Source organism: Melanotaenia boesemani, chromosome 8 (genome assembly GCF_017639745.1).
Source record: "Melanotaenia boesemani isolate fMelBoe1 chromosome 8, fMelBoe1.pri, whole genome shotgun sequence".
NCBI classification, from domain to species: domain Eukaryota; kingdom Metazoa; phylum Chordata; class Actinopteri; order Atheriniformes; family Melanotaeniidae; genus Melanotaenia; species Melanotaenia boesemani.
The window spans coordinates 22,040,764-22,067,019 of NC_055689.1; the positions used below are offsets into that span (position 1 = coordinate 22,040,764).

Below are 26,256 nucleotides of genomic sequence, written 5' to 3' on the forward strand. Positions count from 1 at the left end.
CACTCGTGAACAAGACCCCGAGATATGTAAACTCCTCCACTTGGGGCAGGACCCTATTGCAGACCCGGAGAGAGCACTCCACCCTTTTCCGGCTGAGGACCATGGGCTCGGATTTGGAGGTGCTGATTCTCATCCCAGCCGCTTCACACTCGGCTCCGAATCGCTCCAGTGCGAGCTGAAGATCACGTCCCGATGAAGCCAACAGAACCACGTCATCTGCAAAGAGCAGAGACCCAATCCTGAGGCCACCGAACCGGATCCCCTCGACACCTCGGCTGCGCCTAGAAATTCTATCCATAAAAGTTATGAACAGAATCGGTGACAAAGGACAGCCTTGGCGGAGTCCAACCCGCACTGGAAACGATTCTGATTTACTGCCGGCAATGCGGACCAAGCTCTGACACCGGTCGTACAGGGACCGGACAGCTCTTACAAGCGAGTCCGGCACTCCATACTCCCGGAGTACCCCCCACAGGAGTCCCCGGGGAACACGGTCAAATGCCTTCTCCAAATCCACAAAACACATGTAGATTGGTTGGGCAAACTCCCATGCCCCCTCGAGGACCCCAAAGAGGGTATAGAGCTGGTCCACTGTTCCACGACCGGGACGAAAACCACACTGCTCCTCCTCAATTCGAGGTTCGACTATCCGACGGACCCTCCTCTGCAGCACCCCTGAATAGACCTTACCGGGGAGGCTGAGGAGTGTGATCCCCCTGTAGTTGGAGCACACCCTCCGGTCCCCCTTTTTGAAGAGGGGTACCACCACCCCAGTCTGCCAGTCCAGGGGGACTGCCCCCGATGTCCACGCGATGCCGCAGAGGCGTGTCAACCAAGACAGCCCTACGGAATCCAGAGCCTTAAGGAACTCTGGGCGGACCTCATCCACCCCCGGGGCCTTGCCACCAAGGAGATTTTTAACCACCTCAGCGACCTCAGCCCCAGAGATAGGCGAGCCAGCACCAGCTACCCCAGACTCTGCTTCCTCATCAGAAGACGTGTTGGTGGGATTGAGGAGGTCTTCGAAGTATTCCCTCCACCGCCTCACAACGTCTCGAGTCGAGGTCAGCAGCCCCCCATCCCCACTGTACACAGTGTTGACGGAGCACTGCTTTCCCCTCCTGAGCCGCCGGATGGTGGACCAGAATCTCCTCGAAGCCGTCCGGAAGTCATTCTCCATGGCCTCTCCAAACTCCTCCCACGCCCGAGCTTTTGCCTTAGCGACCGCCGAAGCCGCGCTCCGCTTAGCCCGCCGATACCCATCAGCTGCCTCTGGAGTCCCACAGGCCAAAAAGGCCCGATAGGACTCCTTCTTCAGCTTGACGGCATCCCTTACTGTCGGTGTCCACCAACGAGTTCGGGGGTTACCGCCACGACAGGCACCGACGACCTTACGGCCACAGCTGCGGCTGGCCGCCTCGACAATAGAGGCACGGAACACAGCCCATTCAGACTCAATGTCCCCCGCCTCACCCGGGACTTGGTTGAAGCTCTGCCGGAGATGGGAGTTGAAACTCCTTCTGACAGGGGACTCTGCCAGACGTTCCCAGCAGACCCTCACAACACGCTTGGGCCTGCCAGGCCTGACCGGCATCCTCCCCCACCATCTGAGCCAACTCACCACCTGGTGGTGAGTTGGCTTAATTTTGTGCTCTTGGGAATTATTAAATCATGTGTGTTTGGCTGAGTGGTAATGAACATTTTCCAGTAATTTGGCAAAAACAAAATGCATATTTAATCATGTTTTTCTCTGTTTTTAAATATAATCTGAATTATTTCCATGGCATCTGTATTGCTTTGTACTAGACTTTTCCTTTTTATTGTGGTACAAAGTGTAAGTGGGTTTTCTATACGATAAGAATGGCATTACAGATGTCTGCTCTTGTCAGAGGCTGTCCTTAAATCCAGCAAGCTCACCGTAGCTGGATTCTCTTTGCAGCATTACAATTACAGTCATCCACAACCCTTTGAACAGTGAGTTAGAGAGATAGAGCAGTTAACCTTTGTGGCCGATGCTTCACTTTCAGCAGCTTTACACAGACAAGCCTGTTTGTTACTGTGGTTAGAGTAAAATTTACCAAAATGGAGTACCTGAGTTTCAACTGTAAGAAAACCAGGAGGCAAGTATTGTGTCCATGATTGGTCTAAGTCTTAAGAAATAGTTTTGGTTTAATCTGGTTGGGCCTCTTTAAGAAAGTAATGCAATAATCTGTCCATAACATGTTACCCCTAACTCTTTATCATGAAATTATTTTTTATGTTACTAATGTCTCTTTGAGTCTCATTTCTTTAAATCCTCATTTTTTTGCCCATAACAGCAGTGTTGATGATGAAGATGATGACAGGGCATCTCGACTGCCCAGTCTGCTCATTTTTAGAAGCAACACTGAACGATAAGAGATGGAAACTGGCAGTTATTTTCATAAGATTTCTCTGTGGGCTTCTTGGCAGACTTGATATGATGGGGGACTGTTATGAAATTTATTGCTATTGTTAAAAAGGGAGTTACATGGATCCTTGAATAAACTAGTTACATAAAGGGTTTATTTCTCTCCATTTCTGCGGCCATGTCTCTCCTCTTGTTCTATCCTGGTCTTTAAGTTTGACGGACTTATTCGTTGACCTGTTTTTCCTGCTTAGTTTACAGTAACATGTTATGGTGAATGTGCTCTGCCTTCTATTCAGTTTCTGCATTGTCACAGAGCAAAAGCAAACACAGAAGTGAGTGAGAAAAACAGAGAAATGGAAACAGATTTCCTCTTTTGTTTTACTCTGCTGACCTTTTGCAACACAACTCCTCTCCAGACTTCCCTGTTATCTTGAGAAAAGTCTGTTGGATGGATGGATTTATAACTCATGGGTTTCCTATTCATAACCCGCATGAGAGGAAAAAGCACCAGTGTTTATTCTGCTTACACTGATCTCTGATAAGTCCTGTGCAGCTGGGTAAAACAGGCTCTTTATCCTTTCTGTGGATTTATTTCTTCTGTTTCTCTGCTGCTCTTTATTCTCAAACAGTTCAATACCTGTGTGACACTAATGGAAACTCCTCTTGATCTGGAGCGTTATGATTGAAACAGAAAATGAGGCAAAAAGTTCTCTCTTGTCAGACTTAATATCTGCATGTTTGCCTGACTCCATATTTGGTAAATTCTTCCTACAACTCTACATGCCAGCCTGTTTTGTCAACAAAAAGCTGCATGGGTGAGAAATTAATCCTGACCTGACGTGTTCCCTGGCTTTCTGTTCCCCTGAGTCAGCAGAAATCCATCCTCATTAACTGGGAGGTTACACACACTCACACACAAACTGTTCAGGATCAGTCCTGGCAGATGAGAGGCAGTCTACATTCAGGACATCACCTTAGTTTTCTAGCATGTCTTTAGTTTTAAGCAAAGGTTTATTTCTCTGCAGGGTTGCAGCCATCTGCTGGGAATCCCCTTATTTCTAATAATTTTTTTATGCCTCTATTGAACAATCTTTGTGTGAATTGTATGTGGACAGTGATAGCACTGTGCCCAGCATTCAGTCCAATGGCATTTATAAAAAGATACATGCAAAACAAATGATGAACAATGACAAGATAAATATAACATAAATATTATTACTCTGTGGGGCTGCAACTACTGACTATTCTGATAGTTGATTAGTCATCGACTATTAAAACGACTAGTCGACCAATCGGATTATGTATTTCATAATTATTAAATGGATCTTATTTCACTTTCAGCTTTGAAATCTAGCATGAGGTTGTTATGTAAGTCCGACGTGCCTCTTCTTTAAATATTTGAGCATTGCTGACGTACTTTTGTGGTACACAAGGTCCGCTTTACAAATCTCATGTATTTAATTTATTTGATAAGTTTAACGTGAAGTTATCCCAGACTTTTGACGTCCTCTGCCGTCGTTTTGTTCTCTGATCAGCCGCCATATTTTTCCCCTGGTGGACTTTATTTCGCATATGCAACTCTCAGCAGAGATAGAAAAAGAAGACAATGTCTGACTCGGTAGTTTTTTGGGTTTTTTTTTTTGTAGTCGATGGGTAAATTCATTGTCGACTATTTTTATTGTAGACTATGGTTGACAATGTCGACCATAGTCTACAGCCCTGTTACTCTGATGTCTGTCTCTGACTTCCATATGCTATTTTGATGCTGTGCTGCATTCTTGGCAACTCAGAGATTCTGATCTTTAACAAGGTAAAAATGAAAGAAAATGCCACAATGATTTGACCTGGCAAAATCTGATCACACAGTTAGACAAAGTACCTTTTTGTTCATGTCTGTCTTGAAGCATTTAACCATGAGATTTTGACTTCCATCTTCCCTGCTTCTGACATACATTGAATTAAGTAAAAAGTGTAAAAGTGTATTTATGAAGTTTTCAGTACTGGATACAAAGATTTGATCTGAACGATATGATACAACTTTATTGTCAGAAACATGTTTTGCAGTGTTTGTATTAACAGTAGACATAGAAAAGTTACACACATTTACATAGGTACCATAGAAACTTCAGACATTATTGTTTTATGTGTTGCACCATTACTGCCAGCTCTAATTACCTTGTATCTGCGACATGGACAGCAGCATGGATAGGTGGACTGAGAACGTTAGACTGTGGTCCACAGTCACTGATAAAGATTTCCTATCTGGAGATCTCAAAGTTATTCTGTTTTTCATATTAGTTAGATAGCAGTGCATTAATGTAAACATCTGACAGAGACTGATTTTATTAATTGATAATTAACAAAGGAATATTAAACTCAAATCTCATAATTTATCAAGTTGGGGAAAAAAATGGCTTCAAACATTTGAAAAAGATGTCAACTTTCTAGTCTTTAGGCAGCAGGACAGCACTGTACTGTTTGTGTTTCTGACTGATTGTTTTAAACAAGAAAAGATTGACTAAAATCTATTGTTAGCTGAAACAGTGCTACTAATGCTATCGTAGCAACTTCAACAGATTTCCGTAAATGAGAGTTTTGCGAGTGGATTTCCACACGAGAAACATCAAGTTTTATTTATTGCAGCTCATCAGTCTAACTTTCCACAGTCTTATCACTTTCGCATGTTTTCCTGATTCCGTGCAGTTGTGGTCGTAACATCTCTTCATCCTTGAGAAACACATGGCTGAGTCATTTTCCAGACGTGTCAACTATTTTGTGAATATAAACCATTTGTTAGATATGAATGATTTTCCCAAAGGGGACCTGTGATATTAACCACTGGAGTGAATCAGAGCTGACGCATGCGTTAGATATCCATCCTTTTCCAAACACTAGTATTAGCATTTAAATATCTTATTACTGCCACTCAGCTCTACTCTGATTCTTTAAATGTTTTCATCAGAAAATCTTATGTCATTCAGAGTTTTTATTTTCTTTGTCTTTCCTCTCATTGATTGGAAAAGCTATAAACCTTGAGTATGCTCTGCCCATGGGAACACACTAAGTGCCCCCTTTTTCTCTCATTTGCTCATATGTTTGCTGCATTGTGTATTCCCACTTGCTCTCTCGTTCCATCATAAACGCTTTTTAAACCACTTGACTGGAAAATTGACTTGGCATGTCAATTTGGCTGAACTGCCCCAGTCAAGGCTCGTGATTTGCTTGGGTCTATAGATGCTTTTTATTGTCGTTGGTGTATTTTGTCAAATTCTCATGTGTATTTCTTCCTCTGCTAAAGGGGGGAAACCTCTAAATTTATTTCTCTGTTATTCAGTTAGGCATTTCGAATAAGAACAAGGTCACTGAATGCTGAAGGCGCCAGTGGAAGATCGATGATGTTTGGTTCTGTATCATTCAGCGAATAATACTGTACTCAAAATGCACAGCCATAATTAATGGCTTTCTAGTTGCACTGGTTTAAGTAAGCAGTCAAAACTTTTACATGATTAAACAGCAAAGAAACCTCCTTTAAGTCAAATATTTGATAAATGAGTATGATTATACTCTTAACTACAAGTCTTTCTTTTTTTCTTTCACAGGTGCCTGACACTTCCCAGGTTTAAGACTACTTTCTTTGGTGCCATAAAAGAAAAAGACTTTCCAATGGAAATCTCAGCTGATCCTTTACTTTACATTAATGAATGTTTGTGCCACCATTTCAATCATCTGTTAATCAGAGACTCTAAGTGCTTGTTTTTGGACTGAGTGGACCAAAATATGGAATATCCTAAGGCTTCAGCCACAACTTGGCACATATGATCACAAACAAGCTGGCTACACTGATTTTAGCAACTGTCGGTGTAGCTGGTGGTGTGGCCCCCTTGTCCTCATTGGTGACCCCATGACCCCTGCTGAAGTCAGATAGTTGCACCTCAGCAAAACCACATGTCATCATCAAAGATCTAACAGCATCAGATATCACCCATACAAGCATGGAGATGAGCGCATGCCTGTAACCGCGCCGCGCCGGAGTTGTCGTGGTTGACGGTCATCTCCCTCTGCCATGACCCGGCTGATGTTGGGCCGGACTCTGGAGCGCATTTGCAAAGCCGTCCTGCTGCTCTGCCTGCTCCACTTCCTCATCATGATGATTCTGTACTTTGACGTATATTCGCAGCGCTTTGATCTGTTCAGCCGCTTCAACAATGGCCGGAACGGATCCAGAAATAACGTGAGTGGAGCAGGGAGTGGACATCATTATTACTACTACAACCTCTCAAGGCCAAATGCAACATTAGCCAGCTACCTAGCCACAGGTGAACAGCTGGTGCCAAGTTTGCAGCCTGAGAACAATCAGACACCCTCTCCCAAACCACTGCCGCCATGTCCTGAGAACCCACCCGGCCTCGGTGAGTAATTATGTAATAACTACTCCTCCACTGCCTCCACCAGGTCTAGATTATTAAAGTGTGAACAGTGACATGGATAGTTTTTCTTTGGATTATGCTTGTTGATGAAGCCTCCTCTCTGGTTGTAATATCTACAGATTTCAGCTAGATATCCTCTTAATGTCATGCAAAGGCTTGTGGGCTTCTCCGGGCTTTTAAAGTTGCTTTTGAAACAATGACTGTTATATTTGATTTTTCCAACTTAAAAACTTTCTCATCTTCTTACTTTTTTCATTTGTTTTAGACAATTTTGACAATGAGTCAACTTGTTGTTCTGGCCTGTACATACAGTACATACAGTGTGATGTAAACCAGAAGGATTTGCACATCATTGATTACCGTAATGAATAAGGTAGATGAAACCTTGATCCGAGCTGGAAGCTAAAGGTTATCGGTTTAAATTCTGTAAATAAATGCACCTCCAGGGTTACTCCAATTAGCGGGAAAGAGCAAGTGTAGTCATAAATTTGTTTTTCCGGGTCAGCCTGCAACATAAAATGGATTTAATGTCAACGATTTACACTGTGGTATTTCAACCTGATAGACTCACTGTGGAGCTATTAACAGAGATTCATGCAGTCAGGCACTTAAGCCCTCTTCTGCAGAAATGCAAACAGCAGCGCAGGCACACTGCAGAGCTTTAAGAATATTTATTTTTTACTTAACTTTTTTTCTTTTAGCACAGAAGCTTAACTACAAATATTCAGATCCTTGGAGCAAATGGCAAGCATCCTACGATGTTTTTAATTGCATTAACTGTAATTGTAGTACTGTGATTGTATAATTTAGTTGCTGGGATTTTTTTTCCTTCATATTTTTTTGTTTTAAAACAATTTTTAACTAGTTGTATTGTTTGCATAACTCCACACATTCCACAAAAAATAAAATTAATCTAATTAATCTAAAAGACACAAATACAACTCAAGTGTTGTAATTTTTAAAACCAATCTCATAATTCTCTTCATGTTGTCAGAAAACATCCACACTACAGATGTACATAGCTTGGACTCAAATTGCCATCATCAAAGAGAAGCTTTTCAGTTTCTAACAGTGGTGCACAAAAATGCATGAACCGTTACAAAAAGAGGTCATGCATATCTAGGTGTAACTCCTCAGCGCCCTTGTGTGCACACCTACACTAACGCTCAGACATTAACACATACATCTAATTATCATTGGTGTCCATTCACCCAACAAATCAAAGGTTGATAGAGTCACGCTAAGCCTCAGGTTTACTAAATCTATAATTACATAGTCGGTACACACTCTGTCCCCTTCTCTCTCCCACACACACACAACATCTCTGTCATGAATACTCAGAGATAATAGAGCTCAGGAAGGAGGCATAACTCCCACTGACACTATTTCACATTAGCTAAAGTAGGCTTGACTGAGTGCTGTTTAGCTCAGCATCATTATCCTGGTCAACTGATCTGGATACTAATGAGACATAAAAAAAAATCCTGCTTTAATCTGCCGAAACTTCTCTCAATAATGTGCTGCTAATTGTTAAATGTTTGATCTTCACTGTGAATCTAGAAAGTTTTCTAAATTATAGTAGAAGCCAACTCATTACACGTTGTGTCTTCAAAGAAAACAGATTTTGCAGTGAGGTAGAAGGAGTTGAAAAGTTCTAGTTTTATTTTAACTGGTTAATTGCAGTTTTTTTAAATAGAAAAAATAGACACAATATGCACAACACACTGTTTTTATATGATTTATTATGTCTGGAGATATTATTCAAAAGTTGAAGTTCAATCAAACTTTAAAACTGGCCTAGATACATATGTTGTCCTTTTAGTTTCTATGATAAGGAGAAAGTTTTAAACTTGTTTGATGTTCTTGCAAAGAGAATCAGGTCTTTAACCGACGGTGCAAACTCACATCTGACCACATCTGCATGAATCAGATCCAACCTTCTTTCGCCTAATACCCCAAAAAAGGATAAAGAGCCTTTACCCCAAACTTTTTGTTTTTTCTTTAATACTCTTACAACTGGACAAAGAATTGAACTAATTCTAACTGCAGGCATCTGAAAAAATGCATTATTGTTTTTTTTTTTTTCTCCAAAATATTTTTGAGAAAAAAAACAATGTTCCACAAATAAACCAGATAAATACAGACAAGTTTCTATTTTCCCAGTAACTGGATTACCTACTACTTTCTTAGAAACATCTCATTTCTTAGGAAGTTATTGTACCACATAATAAAGCATTACCACAATTTCCCCTCGAACTGCATCACCTCCATGCAGTTTTTTTCATTTATTCCAGTGATTCGTGATTTTTGCCTCTCTATTTGTCACGCTATTTGTCGGGGTGACACATGTCTTTTCAGTGAACTTACAGACGTGGACAAAAGTGTTTGTACCCTTCGGTTAATGAAAGAAAAACTCACAATGGTCCCAGAAATAACTTGAATCTGACAAAAGTAATAATAAATAAAAATTCTATTAAATTTAACCAATGAAAGTCAGACATTGATTTTCAACCAGAATTCAACAGAATTATTTATTTATCTGTGACCATTGTGAGTTTTGTTTTTGTTAACCGAAGGGTACCAACACTTTTGTCCACGTTTGTAGATCAGGACGATAGCTGTTGATTTTATGGGCCTAAAGCCACTGAAAAACTGATCTTTAGCTTTGTGTCATGCATGTTTATTATTGCAAAAACGAATTTTTCTTGCTTTGATTCAGTTGTTAAGAATTTGCTTCCTCCGGTCGCTACCTATTAATAGTGAGTTTAGACATTAGTATAACAAGATCAGATCTCTTTTGCTAAGGAACACTCAGCAGCACCTTACCGATGAAATGAAAACATGGATTTCTTTTGCTCCCACCTGTTCCATCTGTAAATGAGCTTTGTAAGCTTAATCCCTTACAATCTGTATTGTGGCAGTGTCATTTTTCTCTTTTTCTCCTAAATGGTTTTCTCATTTGATAATGAGGTCTGTAACGTGCTTTGAAATAGAGAGTGGGAGATAAAGCTGTCAGGTTGATTTGTCTGAAGCTGAGGTTTGCTGATTCCATTATTCGGCTTGGAATTGGCTGTTACTGGCTCTGGATTTTGCATTCATACCGGGCACAGGTGTACTCTTGTAGCTTATCTCTGCCTTTTCTCAGTGATGGAGTGGCTGCCTTGGGGCTGTAATGAGCAGGAAGGCAGAGAAAGACTGAAGGAGTCTGTTTTTCAGTCACAGGTGCAGGGGGAGAGAGAAAGAGATCTAATGGATGGCGGTATGATGGTTGGTATGAAGTGAGACAAGCAGAGAGGCGGAATGGAGTGAAGGAAGGAATGGCAGGTGGAGAGGTGCAGAGGGAAACATGGAGACCTTGAATAGAGGTGTATATGTATACACCAATACACACACAGAGAGAAAGTGAATGAGAGAGAGGGAAAGAAACAAACAAACAAGCCCTTGGCTGTCCCACAACACCAGCTGACAGGTGCTGGCTGTATGAGTGGCTAGCATCCACAGTCTACATCCTGAGTGGATGTGTGTTTCTGGGTGTGCATGTGCGTGTGTTCATTGGTGTGAAAGGGCCTGTCGGATATGCTAATCAGCAAATAAAAAAAATTATAATGCAGGCATTTGCAAACACAGGTGGAAGAAATTATGTTTGTCCTTGAGAAGTTATTTTCTCAGTAACAAATAAAAATTGCTAACACTATTTTTATTTTGTACTTTTTTTTTCCCAATTTCTTCTTGAATTGCTCGGACAACAGTAAGAACACTATTACTTTGTCAAAAACTAATCCTGGCGGAGAAGCCAAACTAGAAGCTTCTCAGAGGAGAGCAAATCTTTTCTCCATCAAAAACACACTCAAACCTTTAAAAAAAAAATGTATAGCGGTGGAATAAGAGCTATATTGGGATTTCTTACTGAGAATCAGACATTTGTCCACTGTATATGTTTACAGCTGCAACATATGTTTTACCAATGTGGTCTATGGCACATTACAATATGACTTGTGTTGCAACACAGTGTCACAGCATAGATTATATTACCCAGACCCATTTCTTTGAATGACTATTCCATTTTTTAAGGTCATTTTCATTTTAAAAGGACAAAAATTTGCCCTCTGAGAGTGCTCTGGCTTATGTTTAATTCAGGTAATAGGTACTTTGCATAACACTAGTTTAAAAAACCCATCAAAATAACTACACTGAATCAAAACTAAATCAAAAATAGGATGAAAGAAAAGTGAGTAACCAAAGTGGACTGGACGGGAGATTCTTGATGATTTGGATAAAGCAGAGCACTCCTGGCACAAGTTAGCTTAAAGACGAGCGCCAATAATCCTTCTTTATGTTATTTTCTCTAAGTAATATTGTTTATTATAGGCTCTTTTTCGTCTTTCATCTTTAATTCATTGTGGAATTAGTATGTTTAATTCATGCTTTCACCTAGCATGAATTAAACATGCTATCAGGGAAACGGGGCAGAGAGAAGAGAAGAAGTCTTGAATCTGACCCGGCTGGTTTAAGGAGCTTCAGCCTCTGAACAATGGGTGCCAACTCAACCAGTAGAACCACCTGGCACCCCAACACTGTGTTTAGTCTTGATATTTATCACCTACTCCAACATGCATGGGGACGGAGACACACACACTGAAATACACATAACTACAGCTTAGAGGAAGGTTAAAGGCTATGTTTCTGTCCTTGTTATAATTGGGTGCTTTGCATAGCTTCCCTGTTAAATGTAATTAGGAGATATAATTAGCTATTGTCCTCTTCCTTCTCTGCATTGAACAAAACTGCATACTAACTCAGAGAAAAATGCACTTAAGTTGCTGACATGAATATTAAGATAACCCTACGCTGTTTTACCCTTCCTTCTTAAATTACATGTACATGTTTCGCTTCTCATTTGGTTTGTTTTGGTCTAAGATGCTGCTGTTTTACTGCGACTCAGTGATTTCATTTCCAGATTTGATAGTGGTGAAATACTGGACAGCTGAAGGACTTCCTTAACATCATTAATGCTTCTCCTTTATTGTTCATAGCATTTTCTGCCTCTCTCCACTCATCTAAATTATTAACATTTGTCATATTTGTCAAAAAAGGAATCACTGCATTGGTTGCATTTTACTGTTAAAAGAAGAGGAAAAAAAATATGAAAAATGCCTTTTAACTTTCTTTTATTTTAAATCTGTAAAGTTGTGACCTTTTATGGTAATTTTGCATTTAGTTTTCGTTAAATCTTCCGCTGGTTTTACAGTTTTGTAGAGTAACTTTGCATGTTTTTGTTATATTGTTTTGGAGTAATTTTCCTTTCTTTATCGTTATTTTGTGTGTTGTTATTGTCATGTTTTTTCCTGTCATCTTGTGGTCGTTTTGCATCTCTGTGCAGCATTCAGTAGGCTTGTGTGTTCATGTTGTGCATTGTTATGGTAATTTTGCATTTTTTCTTCAAGTTAATTTGACATGTTTTTGCAGCCGTCTTGGTGACTGATTAACTGAATTCACAACTAAAATATGAAGTATATTGTAATTCTCTTCCTTACTCTCACACTGCCGCCGATCAGTTTCCGCTACATCACTGTCATTTACTAAATTTGAAATTACAGCATATTACCACATGTTTTTTTCACTTTTAAACAAAATAGCAAAGGGATGGCATGTGTTTGAGTAAGTTATTCCAAGAAGTTAGGAACAGAGATACTGCTGCATCACTGTGCTGCTCATCGATCATGTAGTATGCAGTGAGTCTGAATTTTCTCTCGAGATTTCATCTTGGCTGCTTTTATCTCATTTATTCAGTTGCTGTCCAAAGAATATGACATCTCAGAGGATAGCAACAAAGATCGATCACGTAATTGAGACCTTTGTTTTATATTTGATCTTGGCCTCTGACAGGTCTTATAATTTGCATTCAAAACAGTCTAAACTTGGATCAGCCACGCAGCAGAGTTGCATTATTCAGTACAACTTAGCAATTTTATATATATATATATATATATATATATATATATATATATATATATATATATATATATATATATACATACATACATACACAACTCCTCTGTCACCCAACCTCTAATCTCCCCTGTGTAGGCTGAGTGGCTCAGGTTCTCTACCAGAGACCTGAGGGTCCTACTCAGCTGTTAGGTCCTATCTTAGCTGCTTAGCTGTTCCTAGGACTGCACTCTTCTGGATGGAGATGTCTGATGTTTCTCCAGGTATCTGTTGGAGCCACTTCTCCAGTGTGGGGGACACGGTCCCCAGGGCTCTGATGACCACTGGTTCTACTGTTGCCTTCACCTTTCTCCAGCTCTTCCTGATATTTCGATCGTTGGGGATGGCTACATTGATCATTTGCTGCTTTCTCATTGCTGCTTATCCATAATCACTATTTTGGAGTGGTTGGCCACCACCATGTTCGGTCTGTATCTGAAAGGCCCAAAGGATCTTAGCCCTCTGCTGTGAGGTGCTGGTTTGTTTCAGGGGCCTCTTTGCCCAGCCTGCACCTGGGATCCTGCCTGGTGTGGTAGATCTGGGCCTTGATTGCCCTGGTACTCAAAGTTTGCTCCTGTGGTGCCCTGACTAGCGCCTCTGTGCTGTCCTTCAGTCCAGCCCTCTTTAGCCATTGTTAGGACTTATTCATATCTGCCACTTCTGCTATCTGTCAGTGGTACATCCCATGCAGGGGCTTGTCCTCCCATGATGGTTCCATAGCAGTAATCAGGCTTTTTTTCTCATCTGACAGAAATTTTTGAGACATACAATTTGCAGAAGTCAAATAATAATAACAACCCATGCTCTGCTTCTTAATGTACAAAACCATCCTTCATGAAGTAATTTGTGTCTGGTTTTCTTGAAATATCTTCTCAAAATAAACAATGTACATTCACAAGGATAAAATTCAAATATAATATAAGCTACTCTAAATCAAAATGGAAGCTGCAAACTGAATTTACTTGTTTTGTAAAAGGCCTACTCAAATTATTATGTATATTTCTGCATCACAGCAGTATTAGCTAACACAGTAGAACTGTTCTAAATCTAAGCACCATCCATTAAAAAAGCAGGAGAAAGGGTATACAACATGCTGTGCCACAAAACCCAATGTTCACTGAACAGTGGAAGGGTGAGGGCGATCCGCTGATTTTCACTTTTAAAAAAAAAAACGGCTTGTATTAACACTGTCATTATAAGTTGGACTATAATGGATTTGTCTTAACAGGCTCACAGTGAATTGGCTTGAATTGTCTATGAAGTACCTTGAAATGACTTTGTTGTGAACTGGTGCTATATAAATAAAGGTTAAGTGAATTGTACCTTAATGCATTTAACAACCATTTATACTCTTTCAGTCGTATTTTATCAGTGGTAGGCTGAATAGATTCAGGCTCTCCTGAAGTGCTATGTTGTATAGACATGGCTGACATAAGTTTACAATGACATAAGTGTCACTATCCCTGATATTCTCATTGATGGGTTTTTGTATTGAAAAGCATAGCATACATAGAGTATGTATATAAAACAAGAAACACTATATGAGTGTTTGTGTGAATGGGTGAATATTAAACTCACAGATAAATGCATCTGTTTGAACTGCATCAGACAAGATAGGTTTAATTCATTCTTGTGATTATTTGTAGTTAATGTGATTATTTTTACAATAGAAATTGACCTGAGTGAGTAGTCTTGAATTGCACAAATGCAAGTATTTTTATTTCTTGCCAGCAGCTACTAAATACCAGACAGTTTTTACATGACTTTCTGTTCACATTGACTCTTGATCATACTTAATCCTGGAAATAAGATTAGAAAACAAGCTCAGGATAAACATGGGGTGAAGTTAAATGGAATAACAAAGGATTTCTGTCTTGTGTCAGCATTTCTTCACCTTTTGCTGTTTTCACTATGAGAGAGGAAATAATACAGGTCCGATGAGAGAGCTAAACAGCTTGTTTTTCTCACTGGTTTCAATCAAGCCAATAAACAAGGTTGTTCCCTTCACAAACACATTGCTATGCACTCCTGTGCAGCAAGGAAGGAGATGTAGACATGTTTCTGTTGACAACAGAATGGCTGATATTACTTCATTAAAATGGCCCTGCCTTCCTTCCTCACTGTCACTCACTTCCTTCCATCAGACTATCCTGCTGTGTGTGAGTGAGTTTTATCCACATGTGGACAATTACCATCCAGTGAGCCAGTCTGTCTCCATCAACCTAGATGATTTTTGCTCATTGATTTCCCTTTGTCTTCCTGTACTTATTGACCTCATTTATTTTCACAAGAATCTTTCATTTATTCATGTTAAAGTCATCCTCATTCAAAAATCTACTGTACTCTAAACAATCTGTTGTGTAACATTAGCAACATGCAATTTCATCAAGTGTTAACATAAGCTGTCACTCACCTGGTCCAATAGGTAAAACATTATGAGCCCGTTCTCCTCTGAAGATGCAGGACAGAAATAAACGATTGACCAAGACAAGCACAGAACAAAGATTATTGCAGAAAATGATCTGATTATTTAGTAGCACCTGTGGGTCCCACTTTCTTTCATTACACAGCTTCTAATCATGACTATAGATGCATGAATGCATATTGGTAATCCTTTTAATCAATCAAAAGAGGAAAACACAGCACCATTGGTCAGTTTTAAACACTGTGTTGAAATGACTATTTGCTGGTGCTAAATGCAAATGATATCATATGATAAATGTACCCATCCTGTACCCATCAGAAAATGTCCAGTTTCTGCAAAGACTAAATGAGATGATAAAACCCTGTTAGCTACAGTAACATATAAAGGAGTAAAGCAGAAATGTTATAATTGTTGCTATAGAGCAGGGGTCTCACACTGTCCTGCAGGTTTTAGATGTTTCCCTTTAGCACACTTGACACAAAGGAATGGGTCATTGTGCAGAACTTGTCAACAAGCTGGATTAATTTAAATTAAAATTTAAGTTTTTTTTTTATAACATTTTTATTTTTTAAAAGCATGGCTATGGTTTTCTGATCAAAGCCATGCTTTTTTGTTATTCCACCAACACAACAGTCTTCTGGCCATGAAGTAGCTGTTCAACCCAAACCACAATTTATTAAAAAGAAATAAGAAACAATTATGTATTTCTTCCTGATTTTAACTGATTTCTTAAGCAACAGTGATTTGTTGCAGATGTGGGAAACACTTATTTTATTGTTTAATGTGTAGTTCTCATTCCCTTTTTATTTTTTGCTGTGTACATAGAACTACAGTAACTTAAATGTACCACAGATACCAGAATAAATGTTGGAATCAAATCTCAGTCTTTATTCTGGTAAGTACTGGATATTGTTGTGACTCAGGACAATACATGTTGAAACGTCCTTGGGCAGGATTCTGAACTCCACTTTGCCTACAAAGCATTTATTGGTGTGTGAGTGAGTATATGACAGAGAAAAGGAGTAAAATGTTGCTTTTAATACAGTCCATCTACCACTTTAGAAGAAATTTTACCTCAAGTTGTATGATGTCCGGTTTTGTAATTCTTTCATAATATGAAAAAAAGTTCTATAATGTACAAAAACTTTTCAATCAACAAAGAAATAATATGAAATTTTCTTGATTGAATTTTCTTGGAATTATTTTTCACATAAAATATGTCATCTAGTGAAACTAGTTTTCACCAAAGGAAGCCACATTTTTTAAAATGTTTGATTTATTTGCTAAACAGAATGATTATAATCGGAATAAGAAACCCTTAAGTAATTAAAAATATATTTTCTCCAGATTAGCCTACCATAAAAATTATCATTTGTCACAACTTTAATATACTTAGCTGCAGTGTCTCCACAATCTACTTGACTGTTGGCTAAAGCACAAAACTGTAAGAGCAACAAATAATCTAAAGACAAACCATATTAAACAGCTCTATACAGATGATATGATGATTTATTTTTCAATGCAAAGTTTTCTGTTTTAGAACAGTGGGACATATTTGCATCTGCTTTTGCATTTCTAAGTATGTATACTAAATGCATTGAGATAATATGGTATGTCTTGAGTGTGCATTCATGTTGTGTTGTAGTTCTGATGTGGTATTAAAATTACTCCTCTCATCTCAGTCCTCCTGGTTCACAGGGACTTTTAAAGTGAATGTGCTTTAACAAGCAAACGCTCCAAATGATAAATGACAAAACACGCTCCCTGCACACTGCTGTCATCTGGCAAAACACTGTCTGTTATTCTTCCTCACATACAAACACAAACACACACAGACAGTGCTAGATCCATCTTTCATTATCATGTATTTGTTTCTCAACTGTCTCCATTAAATTTTTTTGCTTTCAGATATTTTGTGTCACATTAAAGAATCAAAATAGAAAAATGAAGATAAGAATTTCCATGCACATGGAAAAAAAAATCACTACCAGTGTTTTCTCCTCTCTGGTGATACAAAGAGGAGAATGGGGCTGATTATTTAATAATAACCTAATATTACATGAATGTATGTTTAGTTTGGTTACATGCATGATTGTCTGACATCACATCTTTCTTTAAAGAGAAGAAAAACACAAGATGATAATGTAGGAGCTTGCTGTTAGATCATAAAACCACATCAGATCATAAAATATTTGATTAGTCATCAAGTGATGTTTGAAGAGTTGATGTTGGTGGTTGCGTTATTAAAAAGGCCATGCTACACATTCATGCTACACATGAAGTTGAGTAAATATTCTGTCATTCTCATGCTACCTGTCAGGTTTTGCTAATGCTCTCTGAATCCTTAACTGAACTTGTCACTCATTTCTCTACGTTCTTGGTGGGAGAGGATTAAAATATTAGCTGCTAACAGCTGCTGATTGTGTTCAGTGAAACAGAAGAAGATAACATAACTTGTTTGTCACACAGCTGCTACATTCATCAAACCGAGTAATCTCAGCAAGCCGTGTGTGTGCATATTGAAATGTCATCTTCACTTTCTTATCTGTCAGATCATGAAAACAGTTCTTTTTTTCTTTATCTTGTTTTTGGAAATGTTCTGATTATAGCAGATTGAAAATAGTATGGCAACATCAGTCGGTTTGGATGGCTCACCACTTCGTACCAGACATAAATTTCTGCAGCTGCTGCATCGATCTCCGTGAAATATGCAAATATTTATTGCACCCATGTGTGACAACATGAGGTCTTTAGTTTTACTTTTTTTAATATCTTCTCTACTTTTTTCTGCAATGCTATGAAATTTTGCACAAATATTAATGAACCCCCCCCACTGGATAAAAAGTTCTATTACTCTTCTGTCCATTGTTCTGTTAAGTGTCATTAAGATTAAAATGTGAAGTTATGCAATATTTTTTTCTACCTGATAAACTAAAGATTTTCCTTTTATCTTTAGCTGTCCTCTTTAAATACATTAATTGGCAAATTAACATAAACCTGCAGCTGCCCTTAGAATTTAGCTCAAAGCATTGCTGTACACTTCCTCACAGAGCGATTAGCATGGCTGTAGTCTCTTAGTATTCCTGAATTGTGTGTGTAAATCCTCTTTGATGTTAGGATTTGGGTAGTGTTTTAACACTAAAGACAGTGCAAACTCATGTCAAAGTGTTGCCACAGGCAGTGTATGACAGATGACAGCTCATTTTGTAATCTGCTTAAAACTCATGATACAAGCTTTTGCTCCCTGAAACCCATATTACAGAATTTGTACATGCACATACATAAACTGACCTCAGCCTGGTGGGATCAACATGATATGAAAGAGGCTGCTAGAACACCAGCAGGGAAGAGGTAACGCTTTCAGAGTTCAGAACTTGTATTCAGATCAAGCACGTCATCATGATGCTGAATCCCCTGAGCTCCCTTGCAGTGTGGTGAGTGGGCTGGCATTTTGTCATATTCACCACTTGGCAAGGTTAGCTTTTAATGTGTCTAAGTAGGTGGAACTCACCGTTTTTCATTGATCAGTGATGTGAAAGAGCATTCAGAAAGAGCTTTGTGCTTAGACTCAGACGTGTAGACAGTCACTGTAATGTGCTGGAGCTTTGCATTGTAATTCTCTGCAGTAACAACTGAGAATTACAAAATTTTTTTAAGATATTTTTTAGTAAGGAGAAAATGTCTGAGGTAAAACTGTGTTAACTTAATATATAAGCCTTAAATGATATATTTCTATCTATAGGTCTGTGTTATGTATTATTATTATTGTTATTATTATTATTATTATTGGAGTGGCAGTGGCTCAGGTGGTAGATCAGATTGGTTAATGCCCAGAAGGTTGCCAGTTGTGTCCTTAGGCAAGACACTTCACCCTCCTTGGTGTGAGAGTATAAGTATGAATGCTCGGTGGTCTTCAGAGAGGCCGTTGGTACGCAGTTGCTGTCACATTTCTGTCAGTCTGCCCTAGGGCAGCTGTGGCTACACGCGTAACTTACCATCACCAAGTATGAATGAAGAGTGGATGAATAATGGATCCAATGTAAGTGCTTTGAGTGCTGTCAGCAATGAAGCTCAATATAATTTGAATCATTCATTCATTCATTTTCTATACCGCTTAGTCCAATTCAGGGTCACAGGGAAGCCAGAGCCTATCTTAACAATTAGCATGTGAGAGGCAAGGTACACACTGGACAGGTCACCAGCCTTATTATTATTATTATTATTATAATAGAGTCCTGGCATTTTTATTAGAAGAATAAGGCTAGACAGTAAAGCTTTACTGTTCAGAAATGTCTGAATTTAAACATCTTGGCAAGTAACTCGTAGGGTGCATCACATTAGGCCTGTCACAATGCCGTGGACGTGAGGACTTAAGTGCAAGCTTAAGAGGTGGGAGGCAGACCGGTGCAGATAAAAGGTAAAACTAAACACAACATAACAAAAGACTGAAGGCTAAACTCTGACATAACATAGACTACATTTAACAGCTAACACAAAGCAATGGACTGGCAAGAGAGAACAGAAACCAATGGACTTAAATACACTGAAGGACAAACTAGACACAGGTGAAGTGAATGAGCAAATTGGACCAGGTGAACTAATAAACAGTGAACAATGAACAAAAGAAAGACCAAGAACATGAAACAACACAACAGTAAACCAAGGAACATAAGCTGTGAATCATAACTAGCACCTTTGAATTGAATCCTCATTTGTTTGCTCAGAAAGTCCAGTTTGTTTGGAGAGATGTGCATAAAAAAGTGAACTCTGGTCCGTCTAAAAATGTAGCTGTGGGTTCGCTTCAAGTGAACCAAATACAGAAGGTGGACTACAACGTATGTGGTAGGAACAGAAGTTGCCCTGCATTAACCAATTAATGAGTGAGTTGTTGTTGTTTGTCTTGTCTTCTCCTTCAGCAATTCTTGATGCAGAGGTGAGGGGGGGGAAATGTGATCCAAAAGGTTCAGTTCCAAATGCAGCCTGAAAACAAACTCAGGCAAAATATTGCAATCTCCGACTAGAAGTACTGAGAGAGTGCAGACCTTCGCCAAGCCATTGTTATTTCTTTCGCCAATGATTGAAGCTCTAATGGCAAAATTATCCCTATTTCCTTATAGAAAAGAATCATAAAAAAAAAGATCCAGGCAGTGATCCAGATCACCCTTGAAATCTAATCACTTGTTCCTTATTCCATTTCTGAGGTTTCCTGAAAATTTCATCGAAACTCATCCAAAACTTTTTAGGTTATGTTGCTAACAGACAGACAGACCAACGCTGCCAAATACATGAACTCCGCCTAGGTGGAGGTAATAAAACAGTCCCCCATCATAGACTCTAGTAGTCTATTGTGTAAATATGACCTCAAGGTTTTTCACTATTTAATTATAATTAAATCTCTAAAAAGTGAGAGAAAGTAAAAAAGTTTTAAACAAGAAGTATTTTTCAGGAGACCAAATTTATTTTATCCAGGTAGATTTTTGTAAAATATTGTAGAAGCTTCCCTTCTGATTACACCGGAAAATTAATTGACCAGGGCCTGCCTTATTTGTCCTGACAGCTGTTGATGTTTCAAAGCCTTTTTAAGCTGTTGTTGAAAGCTGGTTGTTGTTGGTGTGAGTTTCGTTAATTAGGCCACTAATCAGGAATGAGAGTAATCACTGTTGTCAGGCAAACAACCCTCTGTAACTTCTGTGGAAGTAGATGGAGACATTTAAGCAATTAACAGTTAGACCCTGAAAGTCAGCATTTAACTGCATGGAGTCATTCTCATGTTCACCATTAAGCCGGAAGCTGATTTTCTCTGGGATAAAAAAAAAGAAGTTCCTTAAGCCTTTTGTCCATTATTTCATGCATTGATTATGGTGATGCAGTAAGAGTATAAAATATTGATCCAAAAATCACCCATGGCTGCTCAGTTAAGTTGAGATCTACTAAATGGTATTTTCATTCTCAACTGGTGGTGAATTGATCAAAACACATACGGTGTATGGGAAGAAAAGTGGAGCATTTGTCACAGAAAATTCTAGGCCTTGTTAAGAAACATAAACTGTAATTTCTTTTAAGGAACTGTTTTCACATAAAGCTGCTGCTGCTTATTTTACTTCCTAGTGTTAAATGTAGCTTCACAGAAAACCTACAGAAATGGCTGTTACTTGAATCTATAGATATAGATGTACATTTCATGCTGCATTTACTGACCCTTGGACATCTAACGTTTACCCAAGGGAAGGTCAGTTAAAATTAAATATTTGTAAGCACTGGCTCGTTCTGTTGATATAATCCAGTAAAAACTGACAAATAGTCTTGAATGGTGATTGATCATGATTAATTAACTTGAAAGCTGTGATTAATCTGATTATATATCTGATTATTTATATATATTTCATTCCAGGGTTCAGACAGACTTTCCTTTTTTGTTAGCATGCTGCGACTTTTCCTCTTGCACATGTGGCTTGTCATGTGCATAATGCACATCCATACCACGGCCCATCCCATTACGCGTGAGTGTGAATACTGAGGACATGAATAGTTAAGATGTTGCCAAGCACAGCTATGCAACAAATTACCATAACAATTTAATTATGCATGCCACAGCACAGCCAGAACTGTGTACAGATGAGCAACTACGGTGGAACATCAATCCGAACGGATTAGCATTGTGAGAGATTTGATGTGGTTTAGTTAAAAGGATTATTGGTTCACTGGTGCACTACAAATAAGGGGTCTGATATATTTAGATTTAGAATAAATGGATTGGAGATTTTTTGCCACACCCACAAAGGGAAACTGATGTGAGAATTTCATAATTGAACAGAAATGTCAAGTCATGACGGGACGGATCTAGAAACATATTTAGAGGGGAGGGGTGCAGGAATTTTTCGGGGGTGGCAATACATCACAGGTTGACAGAATGTGTGTGTGTATATACTGTATATATATATATATATATATATATATACATATAATTTGCACTCAGCTATTTGTGCAGCATCAGCATCATACAAAAATAAACTGAATACAAATGTACCAGTGAAGCTCTGTGGACTGAGCTGTACTAAGGTGGAGCATAAGTGCATTGTGTGGAAATAAATGTTTCACCACAACAAGGTGCTAAACCATTGGAGCGCTACTTCTTCTGCATGTCGAATCATGTGAGGGTAAGTCCTTCATCTCAATGGATAAACTACATCATAACTAACTTCTAACATAAATGTGTTAGGTGCTCTTGGTCTGATGATGTCTAAATGTGAACAGTATAATGAACATTACTGTTGAGATACAAACTGTCATTTAATGGTCCAGTCATGGCTCAAATTTTTCTTATCCTTTTTTGTGGTTAATCAACTTGTTAGAGAACATCATGTTTTGCAATAAATACTTCATCACTGAACAGCTGGACATGGGCTTTCAGAAATTTAGAGAAAACAAGTTAAGTCACCTGTAATGGTTATTGGAGTTTAGGTTCATTCTGACATCAGACAATAACTGTAGTTGAGTAGTGTATGTTCAGTGAGTTTTCCATCCATGGATTGGTCTTGTAACAGTTGCTGCAGAAGCTTCTCCTGGTTTCCTTTGGGAAACTCTTATGTTTCGGTTTTGCTGGTTGTGTTGGAGAGGAGGACAGATACAAGCTGACAAACAAATGAACTAATCATACAGTATAACCACTAGTAAAAACACCATCTGTAACTGTTATAGCTGTGTTAACACGCACAGCATGACACAACTTGGCTTAAGAGGCCTTTTTTTTTTTTTTTTTTTTTTTTAATTTGCTTAATTTTGGAATTTAACCTTAACAATGAGCCTAAAATACATTGCGCACAAAATATAAAAACTCTCTTCCCATCTCTCACTCAAAAAGTCCCAATTATTCATATTAAAGCAAACATAATAATTAGAATTAATAGAAATATTTTAAGAGGGCAAATCAATGTTCCTTTACATTCTCTTTTCACTGTATAAGCCCTGCATATGTATATATCTCTATTTCTCCTTCCTCATCTTGCAGATTCTCTGCCTCTTCCATCTCTCACACCATCTTGCCTTGCATTATCTCATTGTCACATTTCTGTCACTCTTCTCCATTTCCTCCATCAACCTGGCTGTTGTTTTAGTCTCTGCTTCTCTCACCTCACTCTGGTGACACATCACTAGAGATGCTGCCTCTAAGATTTGAAGCAACTCTAGTGTTTACATTGACAACATTTTAATATTTTAGCTTTTCTCCCTCAGACCAACCTAACTTCAGACCTACTGTAACATTTGGTTCTCTTTTGTCAACTCAAAATCTACATTACATTTATATTAGGAACTATTAGAACCAAGCTGTCATTATTTAATTTCTTAATGTTATGATGTGGTTATTTTTGTTTTAAATAAATAACTACATCATATAATATTACTTTTGAGTTAGAAGCTAACTTTTTGAGTTATGTTGCTGACAGACAAACCAACGCTGCCAAAAACATAACCTCTACCTCGGTGTAGGTTAAAAATTAGTGTGACAAAAGGACCTTGGTTCATTTTTTTCCACTATATGAGTACAATCTTTTGCTATTTTGTCCAGTGTTTGTGCCATTTTGGGCTATGTGCTAGGTTTGCATGATAACTAGACATGATATATGAGCTCAGATAATTTATCATATCATTTGGGCCTTCATGTTTCATGTTAGGTGTGAGGAAGAGTAAAGACCTTGCAGGTTAATAATTCACCACAGAGGAAAAGGTGATGGAGGTGCAGTAGCAGAACAAATTAGAATGGTGAATGAAAAGATAAAAAGAGGAGGGCTGGAGGAGAGAGATGAGCTGATGATGAGCAGATTAAAGATAAATAGAGGAGGTGGTGTTTAAGGAGGGGTGGAGGTTGCAAGACGGAGGCAGAGAATGAAAAGGAGCGTGGATGGAAGAGAAGTTTAATATGCCAGAGGCAGATGCAGCCTGTGGAGAAGCCACATCTTCTGTGGGTTGAATAGATTCATTTAAAGGGTCAGAAGGACACACACACATCTATAGAAACACACAAGTGGAACAGTAAGTAGATATTTGTTTCAGCTGATACTACTGTGATGTATTTTGCTCTTATTACTGCTTTTTTTTTCTCAATAATGAGCAGCTGTATGACATACAAGAAGAATGAAAGCATACATTAGAGTCACACTGTATAAAGAAAACTTTTAATTGGGCATTTGTTTAACTTAAAAAAAAAGAAAAGATTACAGTGTATTTTTACAATATCTTTTTTTCCCCCGTCATCTTAACATTTTGGTTACAATTTCCCCTGGTGATGCCACACCATGCTCATCTTTATGAACATGGCTAAGTCTTCTATTTAAGCTAATGGGCAACACATAGAACACCTAGTTGAGGAAAAAGAGGATGAAAGATGAATTATCAGGCAGGTCTTAGCAAAAATTTGGACTGGAGCTCCATTTTTTGATGTGTCATCCTCAAACGATTTGAAAGTTTGAGGTTTATTCAGCAGGTCAACAGACAGCTTGCAAGATCATTTTGATATTAAAGTTGTTGTAGTCAGAGAAGCTAGCAGACAGAAGTCGGATCATTAGTGACAAGACAGTCAGGACATGAAGTAGACTGGGAGGAGGTGATTGGGGTTACCGAGTGCATAGTCTTCATACACCCTGGTCAGGTTAGGTGATTAGTTTCTTTGCATCAGTTTACAATGTTTGGGTTAAAGAAAAAGAGCATTTTTGTATTATGGTGGTAATACAAAACTACTATGGTGAAGTGGGGAAACAAAGACCCTCTTGGAGGCACATTAAATTGCAGCAGATATGTACAGAGGACAAACTCATGAGTCCTCTCTACTGCCATCTCTTCTGATTTTTTTAATGAATCAGCCAAATGTACCAATATAATAATTAATAATATAAATTATATATATATATATATATATATATATATATATATATATATATATATATATATATATATATATATATATATATATATATATATATATATATATATATTTCAACATATATTAACATATTTAATGAGCAAAACACACGCAGAGGAGAGTACAGTTGTGCAATATATGATAAATAAATTAATAAATAGATGTAGGAAATCTCAGGTTTCCTTTAGAATTTGTATAATATCCACAGATACTGTATGTATGAAGATGTTAAAATCCATGGGGAAAAAGTGGATGTATGTATGTATGGACGGATGGGTGGATGGATGCTACAAACACATTTATTTGAAGTAATGCAGTGATTTTAGAAGACATGCTTTCATTTAAGTGTTAAAGCTTTTTTCTTCATATTTCTTCATTCAGCATAAACCAAACATTTTAGATGGACTGAAATTGCACTAAGAAATAAATGATTAAAAATGTGGTGAAGATTCTTACTCTGCAGTGACCTGTACACAGCTGATAAACACCACTGTCCTCTTGAGACCTCTGCTTATCTATCAAGTTCCTTTTCCAGCCTTTTTATGTTTGAGTACATCCTGATGAGGATTGAGCTGCGACTCCCTGGGGTGCTGAGTAACTGTTAGGCATTGCGCTGTACATGATTAGTTAAAGGGATGTAAGTACAACGTGGTGTGATTCATCAAACCTGCTTGCAGTCTCGGTCCTGCTGCCTGAGAGCCCTAAAGAAAGCAAGTGAGAGCCACTCTACTGTGGAGGAAATTACCCTGCATTTCATGGGTAACAGATAACTAAAATGTTTTATTTCAGATTTACCACAGCACACGGAGCCAGAATCATTATCATTGGGTACCTGATCTTCTTTAATCTAGTCAAGCATTAATTAGAAACTGCTCATTACAGAAATAGTTTGCAGAATAATTTGTCAATGGGAATTTTTAATTATTAAATTTGTATCATTGTATTGGGAAAGTTAAGTTAAAAAAGATTATATTTTATCACAGCTGGCAAACATTGCTTCTCAGAAAGAACTAATAAAGAGACTTCTCAGATGTTTTTCTCAACTGAAAGGATATTTTTGGTCCTCTCATGATTGACTTTGGCAGGAGTTTGTTTTACTAGTCTGTAAAAC

General features: G+C 38.3%; 1 protein-coding gene across 2 annotated transcripts in view; it reads left to right on the plus strand.

Annotated features, from left to right (window-relative positions):
• b4galt2 (UDP-Gal:betaGlcNAc beta 1,4- galactosyltransferase, polypeptide 2) overlaps nt 1-26,256 on the plus strand; it is a 195,278-nt gene that overhangs the window by 24,121 nt on the left and 144,901 nt on the right. For both annotated transcript variants that reach the window (XR_006011286.1, XM_041992539.1), the window contains exon 2: nt 5,989-6,798. Coding sequence is in view for 1 of the 2 variants with exons in the window: in XM_041992539.1 (XP_041848473.1) it covers nt 6,453-6,798 (346 nt within the window). In the remaining variant the exon portion in view is untranslated. The remainder of the gene's footprint in view (nt 1-5,988; nt 6,799-26,256) is intronic.